The sequence below is a fragment of the Caretta caretta genome, chromosome 6, assembly GCF_965140235.1.
Source record: "Caretta caretta isolate rCarCar2 chromosome 6, rCarCar1.hap1, whole genome shotgun sequence".
In the NCBI taxonomy this organism is placed as follows: Eukaryota; Metazoa; Chordata; order Testudines; family Cheloniidae; genus Caretta; species Caretta caretta.
In genome coordinates, this window is record NC_134211.1 from 15,171,165 (window position 1) to 15,187,077 (window position 15,913).

Below are 15,913 nucleotides of genomic sequence, written 5' to 3' on the forward strand. Positions count from 1 at the left end.
AGCAAGGCAGTCCCTGGGAAATATCCCACCCTCTGACTTCACCACCTCAACCAAGCTTCACAATCATCATTGTGTACTGTATTAAATCGTTTGTTTAAAGCACACACATTATATATATATATACACACACACATTATACACACACACAGACAGAGGGGAACCTAACCCCCCACCCCCTTTACATTAATTTTTATGGAGAAATTTGCTTGAAATCGTTTTGCTTAAAGTAGCATTTTTCAGGAACATAACTATAACGTTAAGCAAGGAGTTACTCTCTATATATCCCAAGCAGAGCTTCCTACAACCAGAGAAGGGAGAAGAGCACAAAATTCCATAAAGTCCAACAGGACATACTACATACATTTAATTTTTCTTCAAAGCACTAAGATACCACAGCGGTGGCCATTATAGAAAACCCTAAGCTTGATAAGAATCAGTGACAGTTTACAGACCAACTCTCTCACAACCAACAAGTACTAGAAGCAAATGTTGTATATCATGAGATTCCCACACTGGTCTCTGATTTAAGAGTAGCAGCCGTGTTAGTCTGTATTCGCAAAAAGAAAAGGAGTACTTGTGGCACCTTAGAGACAAACAAATTTATTTGAGCATAAGCTAGAGTACCAAGCAGTGAAGAATTAGGGGTTTGGTGAGGGCCAGTGAGAAATCCCAGCTTTCTCACTGGTTACAGTAAAGGCTCTCCATCTGTTCCGGTCTGTTAATCTATCCCTAAGAGAGAGATCCTTTCATGGATCATAACCCCTTCACCATGGTCCTCTAAAACTTTAGTTCTGCAGACCATAAAGACAGACTTCTTAACTCTAGAAGTCTTCTTAACTCCACGGACTACAGACTGAGATCCACCGTGCTGAGTTAACACTTCATAAAGTGGGAGGATTGCCACACTAATGTCAGTGTCTCACAGATACCAACATCTTCAGTGCTGAGGCCCTGATTATCCAGCAACAGCTGAAGTGGAGCGGACACTGAGTGCACATGCCTGATGTACACTTACCAAAACAACTGCTGTATGCCCAACTCACCAAAGAAGAAAGGAAACGAGGAGGCCGAAAGAAATGTTTTAAAAACACCCTCAAGATAAACATCAAGAGATGTGGCATCGACACTGCACACTGGGAGAGAGTAGCCCAGGATAGGGATGACTGGCAAAGACTTATCAGAGAAGAAACGTCCACTTTTGAGGAAAATCACCTTGCCTTGGTCACAGAAAAACGCCAGAGAAGAAAAGAAAGACAACTGTCACACAACAATCTGACTTCCAACATCACCTGCAACATCTGCCAATGAGCTTGTGGTACAAGGATCAGACTACTCAGTCACCAAAGGACCCTTAAAAAATAAAACCTGTGAAAGAGATCGTCCTCGACCTCGAGCTGAGCTAACAGCTTATTCCCAACCCTACGCCACATTCACCTCTGGGGCCTATAGGTTTCAATGGGAGTTACAGCACAAAACCTCTGCTGCAACATGACTAACTTGCACCGTTAATGAATTTGGCCATATAACTGTAGCTGAGAGTTTATTTGGGAACACGATTTCCTCATTTCACCAAACTTGTACAATAAAATGAGGTCAGCGCCAGTTTGACTTCACACTTCTCCTGCACTAGCTCCATTATGATACAAGATCACACAGGGGGAAGAACATGAAGATCAAAATCAGCTATCTACTAGAGAAGGAAGCAGTCTTTTGGAGTGGATGTATTCACTATCAGATTGACATCTGATCTCGTCTCTGGTCTCTCTACAAGAAAACAATTACTTTAAAAACATCTTTTCATGGTACATTTCTACACCTGTGAGATGCTGTGAAAGCCTGTTTTGTTTGAAACAAACCTTTAACATTATGCCTACGCTCCTTGACAGTGGATGGCCAGTTACAGTGCAGCTTTCCTTACAGTTTGCATCTGTAAGAGACAACTGGAAACTAGCCCCATTCTGCACTGCAGAGGGAAGTGGATCCCTTCAGGGCTATACTCAGTTCCTCTCAGTATGGCTGCAGTTGGCTGGAGCCTGTAAAAGGGCCATTTTATTTCTGAACACAATTGAGGATCTATCCAGAGGATGCTGATCTTGTGCTGAGATCAGAGGACATTTGAAAGTCAGATAAAGAGCCCCCAAAACACAGAGTAGGACCCCGAAGTTTGCTACATCACAGAACCAGCTTTATTCAGGCTTGAGGTGATGCAGTGGGCTGCGATCACTTGGCAGGACACAGAGTCTGCATCTGCGATGGGCCATATCCTTAAAGTACAAAAATAGAAAAAGGAGGAGCTTCTGTGAGGCCTTCCACCTGGAATCTGAAATGACAGAGACAGGAAGTTGGAGTGACAGCTTTCCCCCCAAAACAAACTCCTGCTGCTCCCATAACTGCTTCCCACAGCATTTGGTGGGAGTGAGACTAGGACTCAGTGAACTCCAAACCCATTGTCTGACCCAGAAACACATGGGTGAGTGGGATGCTTTACTGAAGCAGTGCCAGAGGGAGTGTGTGTAAAAGCAGGCAATGAGACACAGAAATTCAATTCCTTCGCCCCACTCATTCCAGATTCATTTGTTTATTCACCATTTGTCAGAAGACTCTGGGAATGCCAGTTTATAGCATTAAGATGAATATGGATTCCTTCATAGAATAACTGGTTTGGGATGTCATGTGTGTGCCGCTGAGCTGCCTTCATTCAAAACCGCCTTGTACACAGTCCATACTGGGGAAATGATAAGCAGCTCCACATCTGCAGAGAAGTGTTAAATAAGGAGCGGAGCTCTGCCTCATAATAGTTGCAGCCCCTGTTACAGTGCTGGAGAATTAACCAGCAGCAGCTATTCCACATATAGGGGGAAAATGGTGGCATAGCAGCATCTATGTCCACTGCCCTGTACCCCAACAGTGATCCCTCCAAGGGAGGTTTCTGTACAGAGCATTTACCAGCTCAGGGTGTGACACTGTCTCCAGGAGATGAGATATCTACAGATGCTTAACAAGCATCTATCAGCCTCTGGCAGCTGTAAGCTGGGCCTGTCACTGAGGACAGCTGCCTACCTCTACGTTCTGGTTCTACAGGTCTTACCTAGAGTAGGTCCCTGGCTTAGTGTCACACATAGATACCGACCCACAACAGCAAGAAGAGAACTCCAAAGCCCATGAAAAGTGAAGCCACCAGGGAGATAAGCAGTTCCTTGTAGATGTCCCGTGTGTACTTAGTGGAAGTCACTTCATAGCTGAAAAGGCTAGTTAAAGCAATAACCAAAGAGACAGATCAGAGGGCTTACAGTACCACACTCTAACTTTGGCCTGAAAATGAACCAAAAGGGTCTGGCAGGGAGGTAGCCTTATACAGTAAAAGCTGTTTTATCCGGCACTTCACCAACCAGAAACCTCTATAAACTGGCATTTCTGATCTTAATTAAAGTCCATTTGGTGTGGGGCTGGCAGGGGTTGGGGCGCGGGAGTGGGTGTGGAGCGCAGGCTCTGTGAGGGAGTTTGGGTACAGGAGGGGGCTTGGGGCACCGGATCCAGGGGCCACTCACCTCAGGTGGCTCCCCGCAAGCAGCGACCTGTCCTGGCTGCTCCTAGGTGGAGGCATGGCAGGTGGCTCTGCACATTGCCTCTGCCCACAGGCATTCTCCCCACAGCTCCCATTGGCTGCTGTTCCCAGCAATGGGAGGTGTGGACACAGCGCTCGGGGCAGGGGCAGCACGCAGGGTCATCTGCGATGTCTCCGCCTAGGAGCAACCAGGACAGGTCGCCGTTTGTGGAGAGTCGCCTGAGGCAAGCACCCCCTGGATCTGGCACCCCGCACCCCCTCCCATGCTCCAAGTCCCCTCCCGCACCCAAACTCCCTCTCAGAGCCCACGCCCTGCACCCCTTCCCATGCCCCAGTCCCACACCCACTCCTGCACCCAAAGTCCCTCCCTCTTAGTTAACTGGCATTTTTCACTTACTGGCACCCCCCAACCCCCGAACATGCCGGCTAAAACAGCTTTTACTGTTTACTATGCAATCTAAGATTCCTAAAGAGACTGCTTCCATGGCTTGAAGGGCTTCTGCCAGGCAGCCTTTCCCACTTCATCCTCAACACCAAGTGCTGTCAAAGAACATTATCAAAAAGCAGGTTACTGTAGGTTCACACCAAGCCTGACTCTAACACATCCCCAAGCTGTGGCCCCTTCTTGCTCTTAGCCCTCTTGCCTGCCCTCCTGGCTTCTCTACCAACAGCAAATCCTCTCCCCCTCAGTCCCAGTTTAGGTATACCCACTGCTCAACTTTTCAAGCAATCCAGTTCAACCACAGTGTATCCTGGAGTGGGCAAACTTTTTGGCCTAAGGGCCACATCTGGGTATGGAAATTGTATGGTGGGCCATGAATGCTCATGAAATTGGGGGTGGGGGGGGAGAAGAGGGCTCCAGCTGGCTCTGGGGTGGGGCCAGAAATGAGGAGTTCAGGATGCAGGAGGGGGCTCCGGGTTGGGGTGCAGGGGGGAGACTCCGGGGTGGGGCTGGGGATGAGGAGTTGGGGTACAGGAGGGTGCTCCAGGCTGGGACCGAGGGGTTAGGAGGGCAGGAGGGGGATCAGGGCTGCGACAGGGGCGAAAGGCATCAGGGATGCAGGCTCTGGGCGGCACTTACCTGAAGCAGCTCCCAGAAGCAGTGGCATGTCCTCCCTCCGGCTCCTATGCAGAAGCACGGCCAGGCGGCTCTGTGTGCACTACCCTGTCCACAGGTGCCGCCCCTGCAGCTCCCATTGGCCGCAGTTCCCAGCCAATGAGAGCGGTGCTTGGGGGCAGGGGCAACATGCAAAGCTCCCTGGCTGCCCTTACCCGTAGGAGCCAGCAGGGGAACATGCCACTACTTCTGGGAGCCGCATGGAGCAAGCCCCCTACCCTGCAACCTGCCTAGAGCACCAGAGTGGGGCAAGCCCCAGACCCTGCTCCCCGATGGGAGCTTGAAGGCCAGATTAAAATGTCTGGTGGGCCGGATACAGCCCCCGAGCTGTACTTTGCCCACCCTCGAGGTAGCCCCACCCCAGACTATTATACCCTCCAAAACTGTGGTTCTACACCCTCTGCTTCCAGTTGCCCCACCCCAACTATGATGTGCATCTTTTTCTCCCTGAGGCTCTTCCATACTCCTAGCAGAGCCATTCCTACTTTGCTTCACAGGGCTCTTCCCCCAAGTCCAGCCTCTGCAGTCAGTGGCACCGGAGTGGCCCCGGCTACTAACTCCTGGCTGTTCCGTAGCGGGCGGATACACGAAGAACCAGGCAGTGAAGAACATGCCAATGGCCAGCAGCACCACGGTGAGGTGCGGGAACACAGCCGGGTTCACCGGGCTGGTGTATCTGCTCATGGCCTCGAGCTCCTGGGAGGAGAGAAAGAGCAGAGCGATGCTAGCGCCGCAGAGGAGGCGGCAGCCACAGGCCACGACCCAGCCCCGGCCAGTCACCGCGGGAGAGCGGTAACCCCGGCTCCCCACGCGGTCCGGGGCAGAGCTGGTCCCCGCGGGGCAGGACACAGGCGCCATGGGGGAGGGGACACCTCCAGGGTCCCAACCTGATCGGCGGCCCCGGGGCCCCAGGCCGTGGCGGGGGGAGGGGGGGGCTGAGTGTGACGGTTTCTGTCCGTTTCAGGCCTAGACGCGGAGGAAAAGCCCCCGCCCCAGGCCCGCAACGCGAGCAGGCTCCCAGGGCCGGCCGGGTAGGGGACCGAAGCAGCGCTCGGGCTCGGGCCGCCCCGCCGACTCTCACCATCGCGCCGCTCTCCCCTCCACCGCCGGCGACGGAAGGACACGTCTCCTCCGGTCGCCCCCACTGCCCCGGAAGCGGAAGGAACGGGCGCGCGGCTCCCGGGGGGCGGGGGCCGCGGGGCCGCTCGGGAGTTGTAGTTCTGCGCGCGGGCCCGTCCGCCCCTCTTCCCGGCAAGACACTGCGGGAGGAGCCGGGCGAGCGGGACTACGCTTCCCGGCGGGCAGTGCGCGGCGCAGCGCGCGGGATCCGACGCGCGATTTCAGAACGCGGGAAGAGGGAGTCAGTGGCGGTGTCTGGAGCCGGCGCGCGGGGCCGAGTGACCCAGCAAAGGCAGGTACCCCCCCCCCCCGCCCTGAGAGCGCGCGCCCCGCTGCCGTGACCCCTCGGCACGTTCTCCGGCTGGGGGGCTGTGGGCTGTCCCGCGCGGGGCGCCGTCCTGCGGGAGGGTGGGGGCTGGGCTCGCTGCAGGGGGCGCTGTCCCTTGCGGGGGGCTGGGGCTGCAGGCTGCAGGGAATGGGTGGTGTCCTGGGTGCAGGACATGCTTTGTAGGATGCTGCAGAGCACTCTGGGGTGGACCTTAGATCCCGGGGTACTGAGGCCTATGTGGTAGGGCTGGGCGTGCACAGTGTGGCCGTTCCCCCACGCCGTCTGAAGGGCTTTTTCCCCCTTTGAGCTCTGGCTCATGTTCCCTGCGGGGTGCAATGTGCTTTGGGGCCATTCCTGGCTTAATTCCCCTGTTTCTTGCTGCTAGGATGGGAATCCATGGCCTGGCCAAACTGATCGCAGACGTGGCGCCCGGTGCCATCCGAGAGAATGACATCAAGAGTTATTTCGGTCGGAAGGTGGCCATCGACGCCTCCATGAGCATCTACCAGTTCCTGATTGCCGTGCGGCAGGGAGCTGACATGCTGCAGAACGAGGAAGGTGAGACCACCAGCCACCTGATGGGCATGTTCTACCGAACCATTCGTATGGTGGAGAACGGTATCAAACCGGTCTATGTCTTTGACGGCAAGCCCCCCCAGCTGAAGTCGGGCGAGCTGGCCAAGCGGACTGAGCGCCGGGCCGAGGCAGAGAAGCAGCTCCAGGAGGCCCAAGAGGCAGGGGAAGAGGACAACGTGGAGAAATTCAGCAAGAGGCTAGTCAAGGTGACCAAGCAGCACAATGACGAGTGCAAGAAGCTGCTGACCCTCATGGGCATTCCTTATGTGGAGGCACCAGGTGAGGCTGAAGCCAGCTGTGCCACCTTAGTGAAAGCTGGCAAAGTCTATGCAGCTGCCACTGAGGACATGGATTGCCTGACCTTTGGCAGCCCCGTGCTGATGCGGCACCTTACAGCCAGTGAGGCCAAGAAGCTGCCTATCCAGGAATTCCACCTGAACCGCGTCCTGCAGGACCTAGACCTAACATGGGAGCAGTTTGTGGACCTGTGCATCCTTCTGGGCTGTGACTACTGCGAGAGCATACGTGGCGTTGGGCCCAAGCGTGCTGTGGAGCTCATCAAGCAGCATAAGACCATTGAAAAGATTGTGCAGCACATAGATCCCAAGAAGTACCCCCTGCCTGAGAACTGGCTGCACAAGGAGGCCCAGCAACTTTTCCTACAGCCTGACGTGGTGGACCCTGAGACCGTGGAGCTGAAGTGGAGCGAGCCGGATGAGGATGGGCTTGTCCTTTTTATGTGTGGGGAGAAGCAGTTCAACGAAGAACGGATCCGCAATGGGATCAAGAGGCTGAGCAAGAGCCGCCAAGGTAGCACTCAGGGCCGGCTGGATGACTTCTTCAAGGTGACTGGCTCCATCACCTCAGCCAAGCGTAAGGAGCCAGAACCCAAGGGCTCAGCCAAGAAGAAAGCAAAGGGCAATAGTGCAGCAGCAGCGAAGTTCAAAAAGGGGAAATAACCAGACCTTCCAGAACTGTCCTAGTTCTCTTCCACTCCCAGATCCTCCAGAGGTTTAAATTTGATAGAAGATCCTGTATTCTTCCTGCACTGCTCTGAGTTATACCCTGCACGGGAGAATGTTATCTGTGCTGCTTCCGCTCCTCCATATAGTGAACCAGATGGCTGTCTCGTAGCACAGAAGCAATATAGGCACAATGCTGAGGGAAGAGAAGGACAAAATTAGTGGAAGGGTGGGGGAATTTGACAAACCAAGGGGTGAGGGAGCTGCACTAGCAATCCAATGACAGTGTTCATCAGCTTCAGACTTACTTTGTCCAAGGCCTATAAGGACTGGGGGTGCTGCAAAGATTGTGCATGGCCATCACCTTGTGTTACTGTCAAGCAGTTCCCTCTGGCTGACTGAAGGAGTGCTGTTGACTAGCCATAATGCAAGCCAAACCCAAATACTGAAAAGGAGGATGTCAGCCAAATGGACCAAGAAATCAGCTCAAAGTAGAGTGTGGAAGAGATGGAGACTGAAGCAGAAAGTGGGGAAGAAATGTGTAAAATCCAAATGTGGGGGAGGGAAGGAGGGAGGGAGCTACAGAAAGAAGGGAATTTTTACTTTAATGGGGATTCTTTATGGTCTTCCTTCACTTATCTGTATGTATTAGATTGGTAATTAAGTGATTGGTGGAGAGAAAACGGAGAAATTTAAAATCCTCTTGAAGTTTTAAACTCTCCCCCCTCCCCTATTTATAGACATATCTGATTGGGGAAGGAAAGATTCTTCCCCCCACAAAAAGTACTGAAGTTTAATCATTTGATGCAGATTATTCTGGTTCCACTCCAGATCCCAGCCTTGGGACGATTTGGTTCCAATATGTAAATGAGGAGGAGCTGTGAAGGAATTGTAACTCCCCAGATTTAACATTTGTCACTAGGTTTTATTTTATTATGTTTTTTGAAGAAAAATGTAAATAAACCTAAAAAATGGAAAACTGTTCAGTTCATTCAGATTTGAAATAGCTTCTTCACTGCAGCCCATTCCAAAGAAAAAGTTACTCAAATGGAATAAAGGTTAGAAATCCATAGGAATAATGCAAAGTGAGAGAAACCTTGAACATTAACCCAGCCCTTCTTACAAGCTGCATTCATTTTAGCAGAGATTTCCAGGCTCTGTGGAATGTGAAGGAGCTAGGATTCAGGGAAAGACATTTGGTCTTCCCTTGTGCCATTCTCTGCTTTTCCAGGCTGTACAGGGGACCTAGTACTTATTTGCATTTTCCATCATAAGTGTTGAACAAACATGAATTTGTGCCTCTTGTAAGGAAGATTCAGATTTTCCATATCATTACAATGGGAAAAGAGAGACCGATGAAGTGGCTCACTCATGAGCAAGAGTGGTCTTGCAGATTCAGTGTAGGAGTTGAGCATAAGGTGATCTGAAATTTCAATCCTGGCTTGGACGGTAATTTTGTGTAGGCTTTATACAAGTCAATTAAGTTATCTGAGATTCAGTTTTCGTCACTTATAAAATGGGAACAGTAATACCTACCTCACAGGGTGTTTGAGGCTAAATTAATTAGTTTTATAAAGCACTTTGAGATCACGGAATGAAAGGCGCTATTGGCAGGAGAATATCAGGATCCATGAAGTGACAGCAGAAAATAGATCTCTTGAACATTTTTGCCATCTTGCTTGGTTGCTACATTAATCTCTCTTCCTCTGCCATCTAGTAATTGTTGGTAGAGTAGCTGACAATGTGTACAGGCATAGCCTGCATTCATCAATCTGCATGTTCCATACAGTACAATTTTAAGTGAGCAAAATTCCAAATCAGTAAATGTAAAATAGTAGCCCATATTGAAGCCACCTGAACAAAGCAAGTTTGTGCTTTGTAGGACAAGGTGGAGTTTGAAATGACATTAGACTAATTTTCAAACGGATGAAACAATGTTGAAGTTGGAGGAGGGAATCATCTCACAAATGCTCTATCAAATTATAACCAAATTTTTCTCAAAAAGTCATCTTCCTCTGGCAGACAGGTACATTTACAGGGGATTGATTTAACTTTGTTAAAATTAAAAGGTGGGAGGGGTGTCAGAAGCAGCTTTCTAATGGAAAATCAGCCACCTCATCTCTGCAGGTTGCTGGACCTTTGATTGACTGACTATCTTATTGCTTTGTAATGGAAAGCTAACAGCCTAACATTGTGTGATAGGTACATTACTGTAAGCAACTGAGACAAAGGGAACATTTTTCAAGAGCACCTAGGTCCTATTTTCAAAAGAGATTTAGGCACCTAGGAACCTTAGTCTCATTGTAACTCAATGGTTAACTTAAAAGGTTAAGTACCTGGCTGAGTCTCTATTGAAAATGGGAGTTAGGATTGTGTTTGTTTTTTTGTTTTTTTTTAATTTACTCAAAGTTTTAAGTAAGGAACAGAATGATGGTAGAGAAACTAGGCTGCTGAAACTCTCACTAATATAAGACCTTTATTATCCCAGACATTCTGGTAACCAAAACAGGATCATGTTCTATATATCCATTGTTTTGATATTGTGATTATCCAAACATATGTATTTTCCTCACTAAGAGCCAAAGTTTTAGCATACAAAGCTTAATCCAAATCAGAGTGACAACGATGGCACCAGAGCCAAAAGGATCAGGCAGTTGCCCTTTGTAAAAGCTTGACTCTGTTCAGTTCATCTGTATTTAAAGGTCTCTTGAATCTCACACCAAAAACAGGGAAGAGGTTGAATGTACAAGTATCCTAGTACAACAGAAGTAGCATGGTCTGAGAGATTCATAGATACTAAGGTCAGAAGGGACCATTATGATCATCTAGTCTGACCTCCTACACAACGCAGGCCATAGAATCTCACCCACCCACTCCTGCGAAAAACCTCTCACCTATGTCTGAGCTATTGAAGTCCTCAAATTGTGGTTTAAAGACTTCAAGGAGCAGAGAATCCTCCAGCAAGTGACCCGTGCCCCATGCTACAAAAAAACTCCAGGGCCTCTTCCAATCTGCCCTGGAGGAAAATTCCCTCCCGACCCCAAATATGGCGATCAGCTAAACCCTGAGCATATGGGCAAGATTCAGCAGCCATATACTACAGAAAATTCTTTCCTGGGTAACTCAGATCCCACCCCATCTAACATCCCATCACAGGTCATTGGGCCTATTTACCATGAATATTTAAAGATCAATTAATTACCAAAATCATGTTATCCCATCATACCATCTCCTCCATAAACTTATCGAGTTTAATCTTAAAGCCAGATAGATCTTTTGCCCCCACTGCTTCCCTTGGAAGGCTATTCCAAAACTTCACTCCTCTGACGGTTAGAAACCTTTGTCTAATTTCAAGTCTAAACTTCCTGGTGGCCAGTTTATATCCATTTGTTCTTGTGTCCACATTGGTGCTGAGCTTAAATAATTCCTCTCCCTCTCCAGTATTTATCCCTCTGATATATTTATAGAGAGTAATCATATCTCCCCTCAACCTTCTTTTAGTTAGGCTAAACAAGTCAAGCTCCTTGAGTCTCCTTTCATAAGACAAGTTTTCCATTCCTCGGATCATCCTAGTAGCCCTTCTCTGTACCTGTTCCAGTTTGAATTCATCCTTCTTAAACATGGGAGACCAGAACTGCACACAGTATTCCAGGTGAGGTCTCACCAGTGCTTGTATAACGGTACTAAAACCTCTTTATCCCTACTGGAAATACCTCTCCTGATGCATCCCAAGACCGCATTAGCTTTTTTCACGGCCATATCACATTGGCGGCTCATAGTCATCCTATGATCAACCAATACTCCAAGGTCCTTCTCCTCCTCCGTTACTTCTAACTGATGCGTCCCCAGTTTATAACTAAAATTCTTGTTATTAATCCCTAAATGCGTAACCTTACACTTCTTACTGCCCTAGACACGGGCAGTAGGGTGTCTGTTTGTTTGCGACAGGGAAGCCTGGCTGTTTAAAAATAGCCAGAGCTTCGCGAACCAGCTGAGCGGCGGAGAACCAGCTGAGCAGCGGGGACAGCAGAGCAGCTCACAGCAGGAGTTTGCCTGGGAGTTCGCCTGGAGTGAGCCCAGTGAGGCTTACGTCTTGCAAACTGCTCTGAGGAAGCTCATAGTAGGAAGGTGATATGGAAGGGGGGGGTTCAGCTGTTGTGACCTGCACTGGATGTGCCATGTTTGTCTTTCTTCCACAGGACAGAAGCGACTTTGTCTGTACAAAGTGCAAGCTGGTCTCCATATTGGAAGAGAAGATTGAAGGTCTGGAGCAACAGATAACAACCCTGCGTTGCATATGGGAAACTGAGGATTTTCTGGACAAAACTCAGGATAGGCTTCTAGGGGCACAAAGCTCTACAGATATAGAGCAGGTTGCACAGAGGAGCCAAGAGGCCAGTGAAGAAGCTTGGCAACATGTGACCTCCAGAAGAGGTAAGCGGAATGTCCGGGTTCCAGTAACACAGACACAGGTAACTAACCGCTTTCATGTTCTCTCCACAGGTATCGTTGCGGAGAGTGGACCAGATGATATGTCTGGGGCGAGAAAGCAGAAGGAGACTCCGCTGGTTGGAAGGCATGAGATGCGCTGTCCTGAGGTTGGGAGTTCCACGACCACCACTCCCAAGAGGAGAAGGCGGGTGGTGGTGGTCGGGGACTCTGCCGCCCTGACCGGGAAAACCGAGAAGTCTGCTGCTTGCCGGGGGCTAAGATTCGCGATGTGACGGAGAGACTGCCGAGACTCATCAAGCCCTCGGATCGCTACCCCTTCCTGTTTCTCCACGTGGGCACCAATGATACTGCCAAGAATGACCTTGAGCGGATCACTGCGGACTATGTGGCTCTAGGAAGAAGGATAAAGGAGTTGGAGGCGCAAGTGGTGTTCTCGTCCATCCTCCCCGTGGAAGGAAAAGGCCTAGGTAGGGAGCGTCGAATCATGGAAGTCAACGAATGGCTACGCAGGTGGTGTCGGAGAGAAGGCTTTGGATTCTTCGACCATGGGATGGTGTTCCAAGAAGGAGTGCTAGGCAGAGACGGGCTCCACTTAACGAAGAGAGGGAAGAGCATCTTCGCGAGCAGGCTGGCTAACCTAGTGAGGAGGGCTTTAAACTAGGTTCACCGGGGGAAGGAGACCAAAGCCCTGAGGTAAGTGGGAAAGCGGGATACCGGGAGGAAGCACAGGCAGGAATGTCTGTGAGGGGAGGGCTTCTGCCTCATACTGGGAATGAGGGGCGATCAACAGGTTATCTCAAGTGCTTATATACAAATGCACAAAGCCTTGGAAACAAGCAGGGAGAACTGGAGGTCCTGGTGATGTCAAAGAACTATGACGTGATCGGAATAACAGAGACTTGGTGGGATAACTCACATGACTGGAGTACTGTCATGGATGGTTATAAACTGTTCAGGAAGGACAGGCAGGGCAGAAAAGGTGGGGGAGTAGCACTGTATGTAAGGGAGCAGTATGACTGCTCAGAGCTCCGGTACGAAACTGCAGAAAAACCTGAGTGTCTCTGGATTAAGTTTAGAAGTGTGTGCAACAAGAGTGATGTAGTGGTGGGAGTCTGCTATAGACCACCGGACCAGGGGGATGAGGTAGATGAGGCTTTCTTCCGGCAGCTCACGGAAGCTACTGGATCGCATGCCCTGATTCTCATGGGTGACTTTAATTTTCCTGATATCTGCTGGGAGAGCAATACAGCGGTGCATAGACAATCCAGGAAGTTTTTGGAAAGCGTAGGGGACAATTTCCTGGCGCAAATGCTAGAGGAGCCAACTAGGGGGGGCGCTTTTCTTGACCTGCTGCTCACAAACCGGGTAGAATTAGTGGGGGAAGCAAAAGTGGATGGGAATCTGGGAGGCAGTGACCATGAGTTGGTTGAGTTCAGGATCCTGACACAGGGAAGAAAGGTAAGCAGCACGATACGGACCCTGGACTTCAGGAAAGCAGACTTCGACTCCCTCAGGGAACGGATGGCCAGGATCCCCTGGGGGACTAACTTGAAGGGGAAAGGAGTCCAGGAGAGCTGGCTGTATTTCAAGGAATCCCTGTTGAGGTTACAGGGACAAACCATCCCAATGAGTCGAAAGAATAGTAAATATGGCAGGCGACCAGCTTGGCTTAATGGTGAAATCTTAGCGGATCTTAAACATAAAAAAGAAGCTTACAAGAAGTGGAAGGTTGGACATATGACCAGGGAAGAGTATAAAAATATTGCTCGGGCATGTAGGAATGTTATCAGGAGGGCCAAATCGCACCTGGAGCTGCAGCTAGCCAGAGATGTCAAGAGTAACAAGAAGGGTTTCTTCAGGTATGTTGGCAACAAGAAGAAAGCCAAGGAATGTGTGGGCCCCTTACTGAATGAGGGAGGCAAACTAGTGACAGAGGATGTGGAAAAAGCTAATGTACTCAATGCTTTTTTTGCCTCTGTTTTCACTAACAAGGTCAGCTCCCAGACTGCTACGCTGGGCATCACAAAATGGGGAAGAGATGGACAGCCCTCTGTGGAGATAGAGGTGGTTAGGGACTATTTAGAAAAGCTGGACGTGCACAAGTCCATGGGGCCGGACGAGTTGCATCCGAGAGTGCTGAAGGAACTGGCGGCTGTGATTGCAGAGCCATTGGCCATTATCTTTGAAAACTCGTGGCAAACCGGGGAAGTCCCGGATGACTGGAAAAAGGCTAATGTAGTGCCAATCTTTAAAAAAGGGAAGAAGGAGGATCCTGGGAACTACAGGCCAGTCAGCCTCACTTCAGTCCCTGGAAAAATCATGGAGCAGGTCCTCAAAGAATCAATCCTGAAGCACTTGCATGAGAGGAAAGTGATCAGGAACAGCCAGCATGGATTCACCAAGGGAAGGTCATGCCTGACTAATCTAATCGCCTTCTATGATGAGATTACTGGTTCTGTGGATGAAGGGAAAGCAGTGGATGTATTGTTTCTTGACTTTAGCAAAGCTTTTGACACGGTCTCCCACAGTATTCTTGTCAGCAAGTTAAGGAAGTATGGGCTGGATGAATGGACTATAAGGTGGATAGAAAGTTGGCTAGATTGTCGGGCTCAACGGGTAGTTATCAATGGCTCCATGTCTAGTTGGCAGCCGGTATCAAGTGGAGTGCCCCAAGGGTCGGTCCTGGGGCCGGTTTTGTTCAATATCTTCATAAATGATCTGGAGGATGGTGTGGATTGCACTCTCAGCAAATTTGCGGATGATACTAAACTGGGAGGAGTGGTAGATACGCTGGAGGGGAGGGATAGGATACAGAAGGACCTAGACAAATTGGAGGATTGGGCCAAAAGAAATCTGATGAGGTTCAATAAGGATAAGTGCAGGGTCCTGCACTTAGGACGGAAGAACCCAATGCACAGCTACAGACTAGGGACCGAATGGCTAGGCAGCAGTTCTGCGGAAAAGGACCTAGGGGTGACAGTGGACGAGAAGCTGGATATGAGTCAGCAGTGTGCCCTTGTTGCCAAGAAGGCCAATGGCATTTTGGGATGTATAAGTAGGGGCATAGCGAGCAGATCGAGGGACGTGATCGTTCCCCTCTATTCGACATTGGTGAGGCCTCATCTGGAGTACTGTGTCCAGTTTTGGGCCCCACACTTCAAGAAGGATGTGGATAAATTGGAGAGAGTCCAGCGAAGGGCAACAAAAATGATTAGGGGTCTGGAACACATGAGTTATGAGGAGAGGCTGAGGGAGCTGGGATTGTTTAGCCTGCAGAAGAGAAGAATGAGGGGGGATTTGATAGCTGCTTTCAACTACCTGAAAGGGGGTTCCAAAGAGGATGGCTCTAGACTGTTCTCAATGGTATCAGATGACAGAACGAGGAGTAATGGTCTCAAGGTGCAGTGGGGGAGGTTTAGATTGGATATTAGGAAAAACTTTTTCACTAAGAGGGTGGTGAAACACTGGAATGCGTTACCTGGGGAGGTGGTGGAATCTCCTTCCTTAGAGGTTTTTAAGGTCAGGCTTGACAAAGCCCTGGCTGGGATGATTTAACTGGGAATTGGTCCTGCTTTGAGCAGGGGGTTGGACTAGATGACCTTCTGGGGTCCCTTCCAACCCTTATATTCTATGATTCTATGATTCTCACTATTGAATTTCATCCTATTACTATTACTCCAGTTTACAAGGTCATCCAGATCCTCCTGTATGATATCCCGGTCCTTCTCTAAATTGGCAGTACCTCCCAGCTTTGTATCATCCGCAAACTTTATTAGCGCACACCCACTTTTTGT

The 15,913-nt window shown here is 49.7% G+C and overlaps 2 protein-coding genes across 4 annotated transcripts; one reads left to right on the top strand and one right to left on the bottom strand.

Annotated features, from left to right (window-relative positions):
- Positions 1 to 2,163: 2,163 nt before the first annotated feature.
- Positions 2,164 to 5,930, bottom strand: TMEM258 (transmembrane protein 258). Of its 2 annotated transcripts, XM_048854292.2 has the most exons (4): positions 5,764 to 5,930; positions 5,269 to 5,378; positions 3,089 to 3,239; positions 2,164 to 2,320 (listed from the first exon to the last, which is right to left on the bottom strand). In XM_048854292.2, exons 1-3 carry the CDS (start codon positions 5,764 to 5,766, stop codon positions 3,113 to 3,115), a joined length of 240 nt encoding a protein of 79 aa, XP_048710249.1. In that variant the 5' UTR covers positions 5,767 to 5,930; the 3' UTR covers positions 2,164 to 2,320; positions 3,089 to 3,112. The 2 variants fall into 2 exon arrangements, with proteins under 2 accessions (XP_048710249.1, XP_074985375.1); XM_075129274.1 differs by lacking the exons at positions 2,164 to 2,320; positions 3,089 to 3,239 and adding an exon at positions 4,017 to 4,105 and having other exon boundaries at positions 5,168 to 5,378.
- Positions 5,931 to 5,962: 32 nt separating this feature from the next.
- FEN1 (flap structure-specific endonuclease 1) lies at positions 5,963 to 8,646 on the top strand. Of its 2 annotated transcripts, none has more exons than XM_048854290.2 (2): positions 5,963 to 6,093; positions 6,515 to 8,646. In XM_048854290.2, the coding sequence occupies exon 2, from the start codon at positions 6,516 to 6,518 to the stop codon at positions 7,662 to 7,664; it is 1,149 nt and encodes a 382-aa protein (XP_048710247.1). In that variant the 5' UTR covers positions 5,963 to 6,093; position 6,515; the 3' UTR covers positions 7,665 to 8,646. The 2 variants fall into 2 exon arrangements, with proteins under 2 accessions (XP_048710247.1, XP_048710248.1); XM_048854291.2 differs by having other exon boundaries at positions 5,996 to 6,097.
- Positions 8,647 to 15,913: the final 7,267 nt, after the last annotated feature.

What these genes read in the sequence shown, in the direction of transcription:
- FEN1 (XM_048854290.2), top strand. Translation starts at nt 6,516, where the DNA reads ATGGGAATCCATGGCCTGGCCAAACTGATCGCAGACGTGGCGCCCGGT.
- TMEM258 (XM_075129274.1), bottom strand. An exon ending in GAAGAGCCCTGTGAAGCAAA is followed by an intron (nt 4,106 to 5,167) that starts GTAGGAATGGCT and finishes GTTCTTTGACAG; the next exon opens with CACTTGGTGTTGAGGATGAA.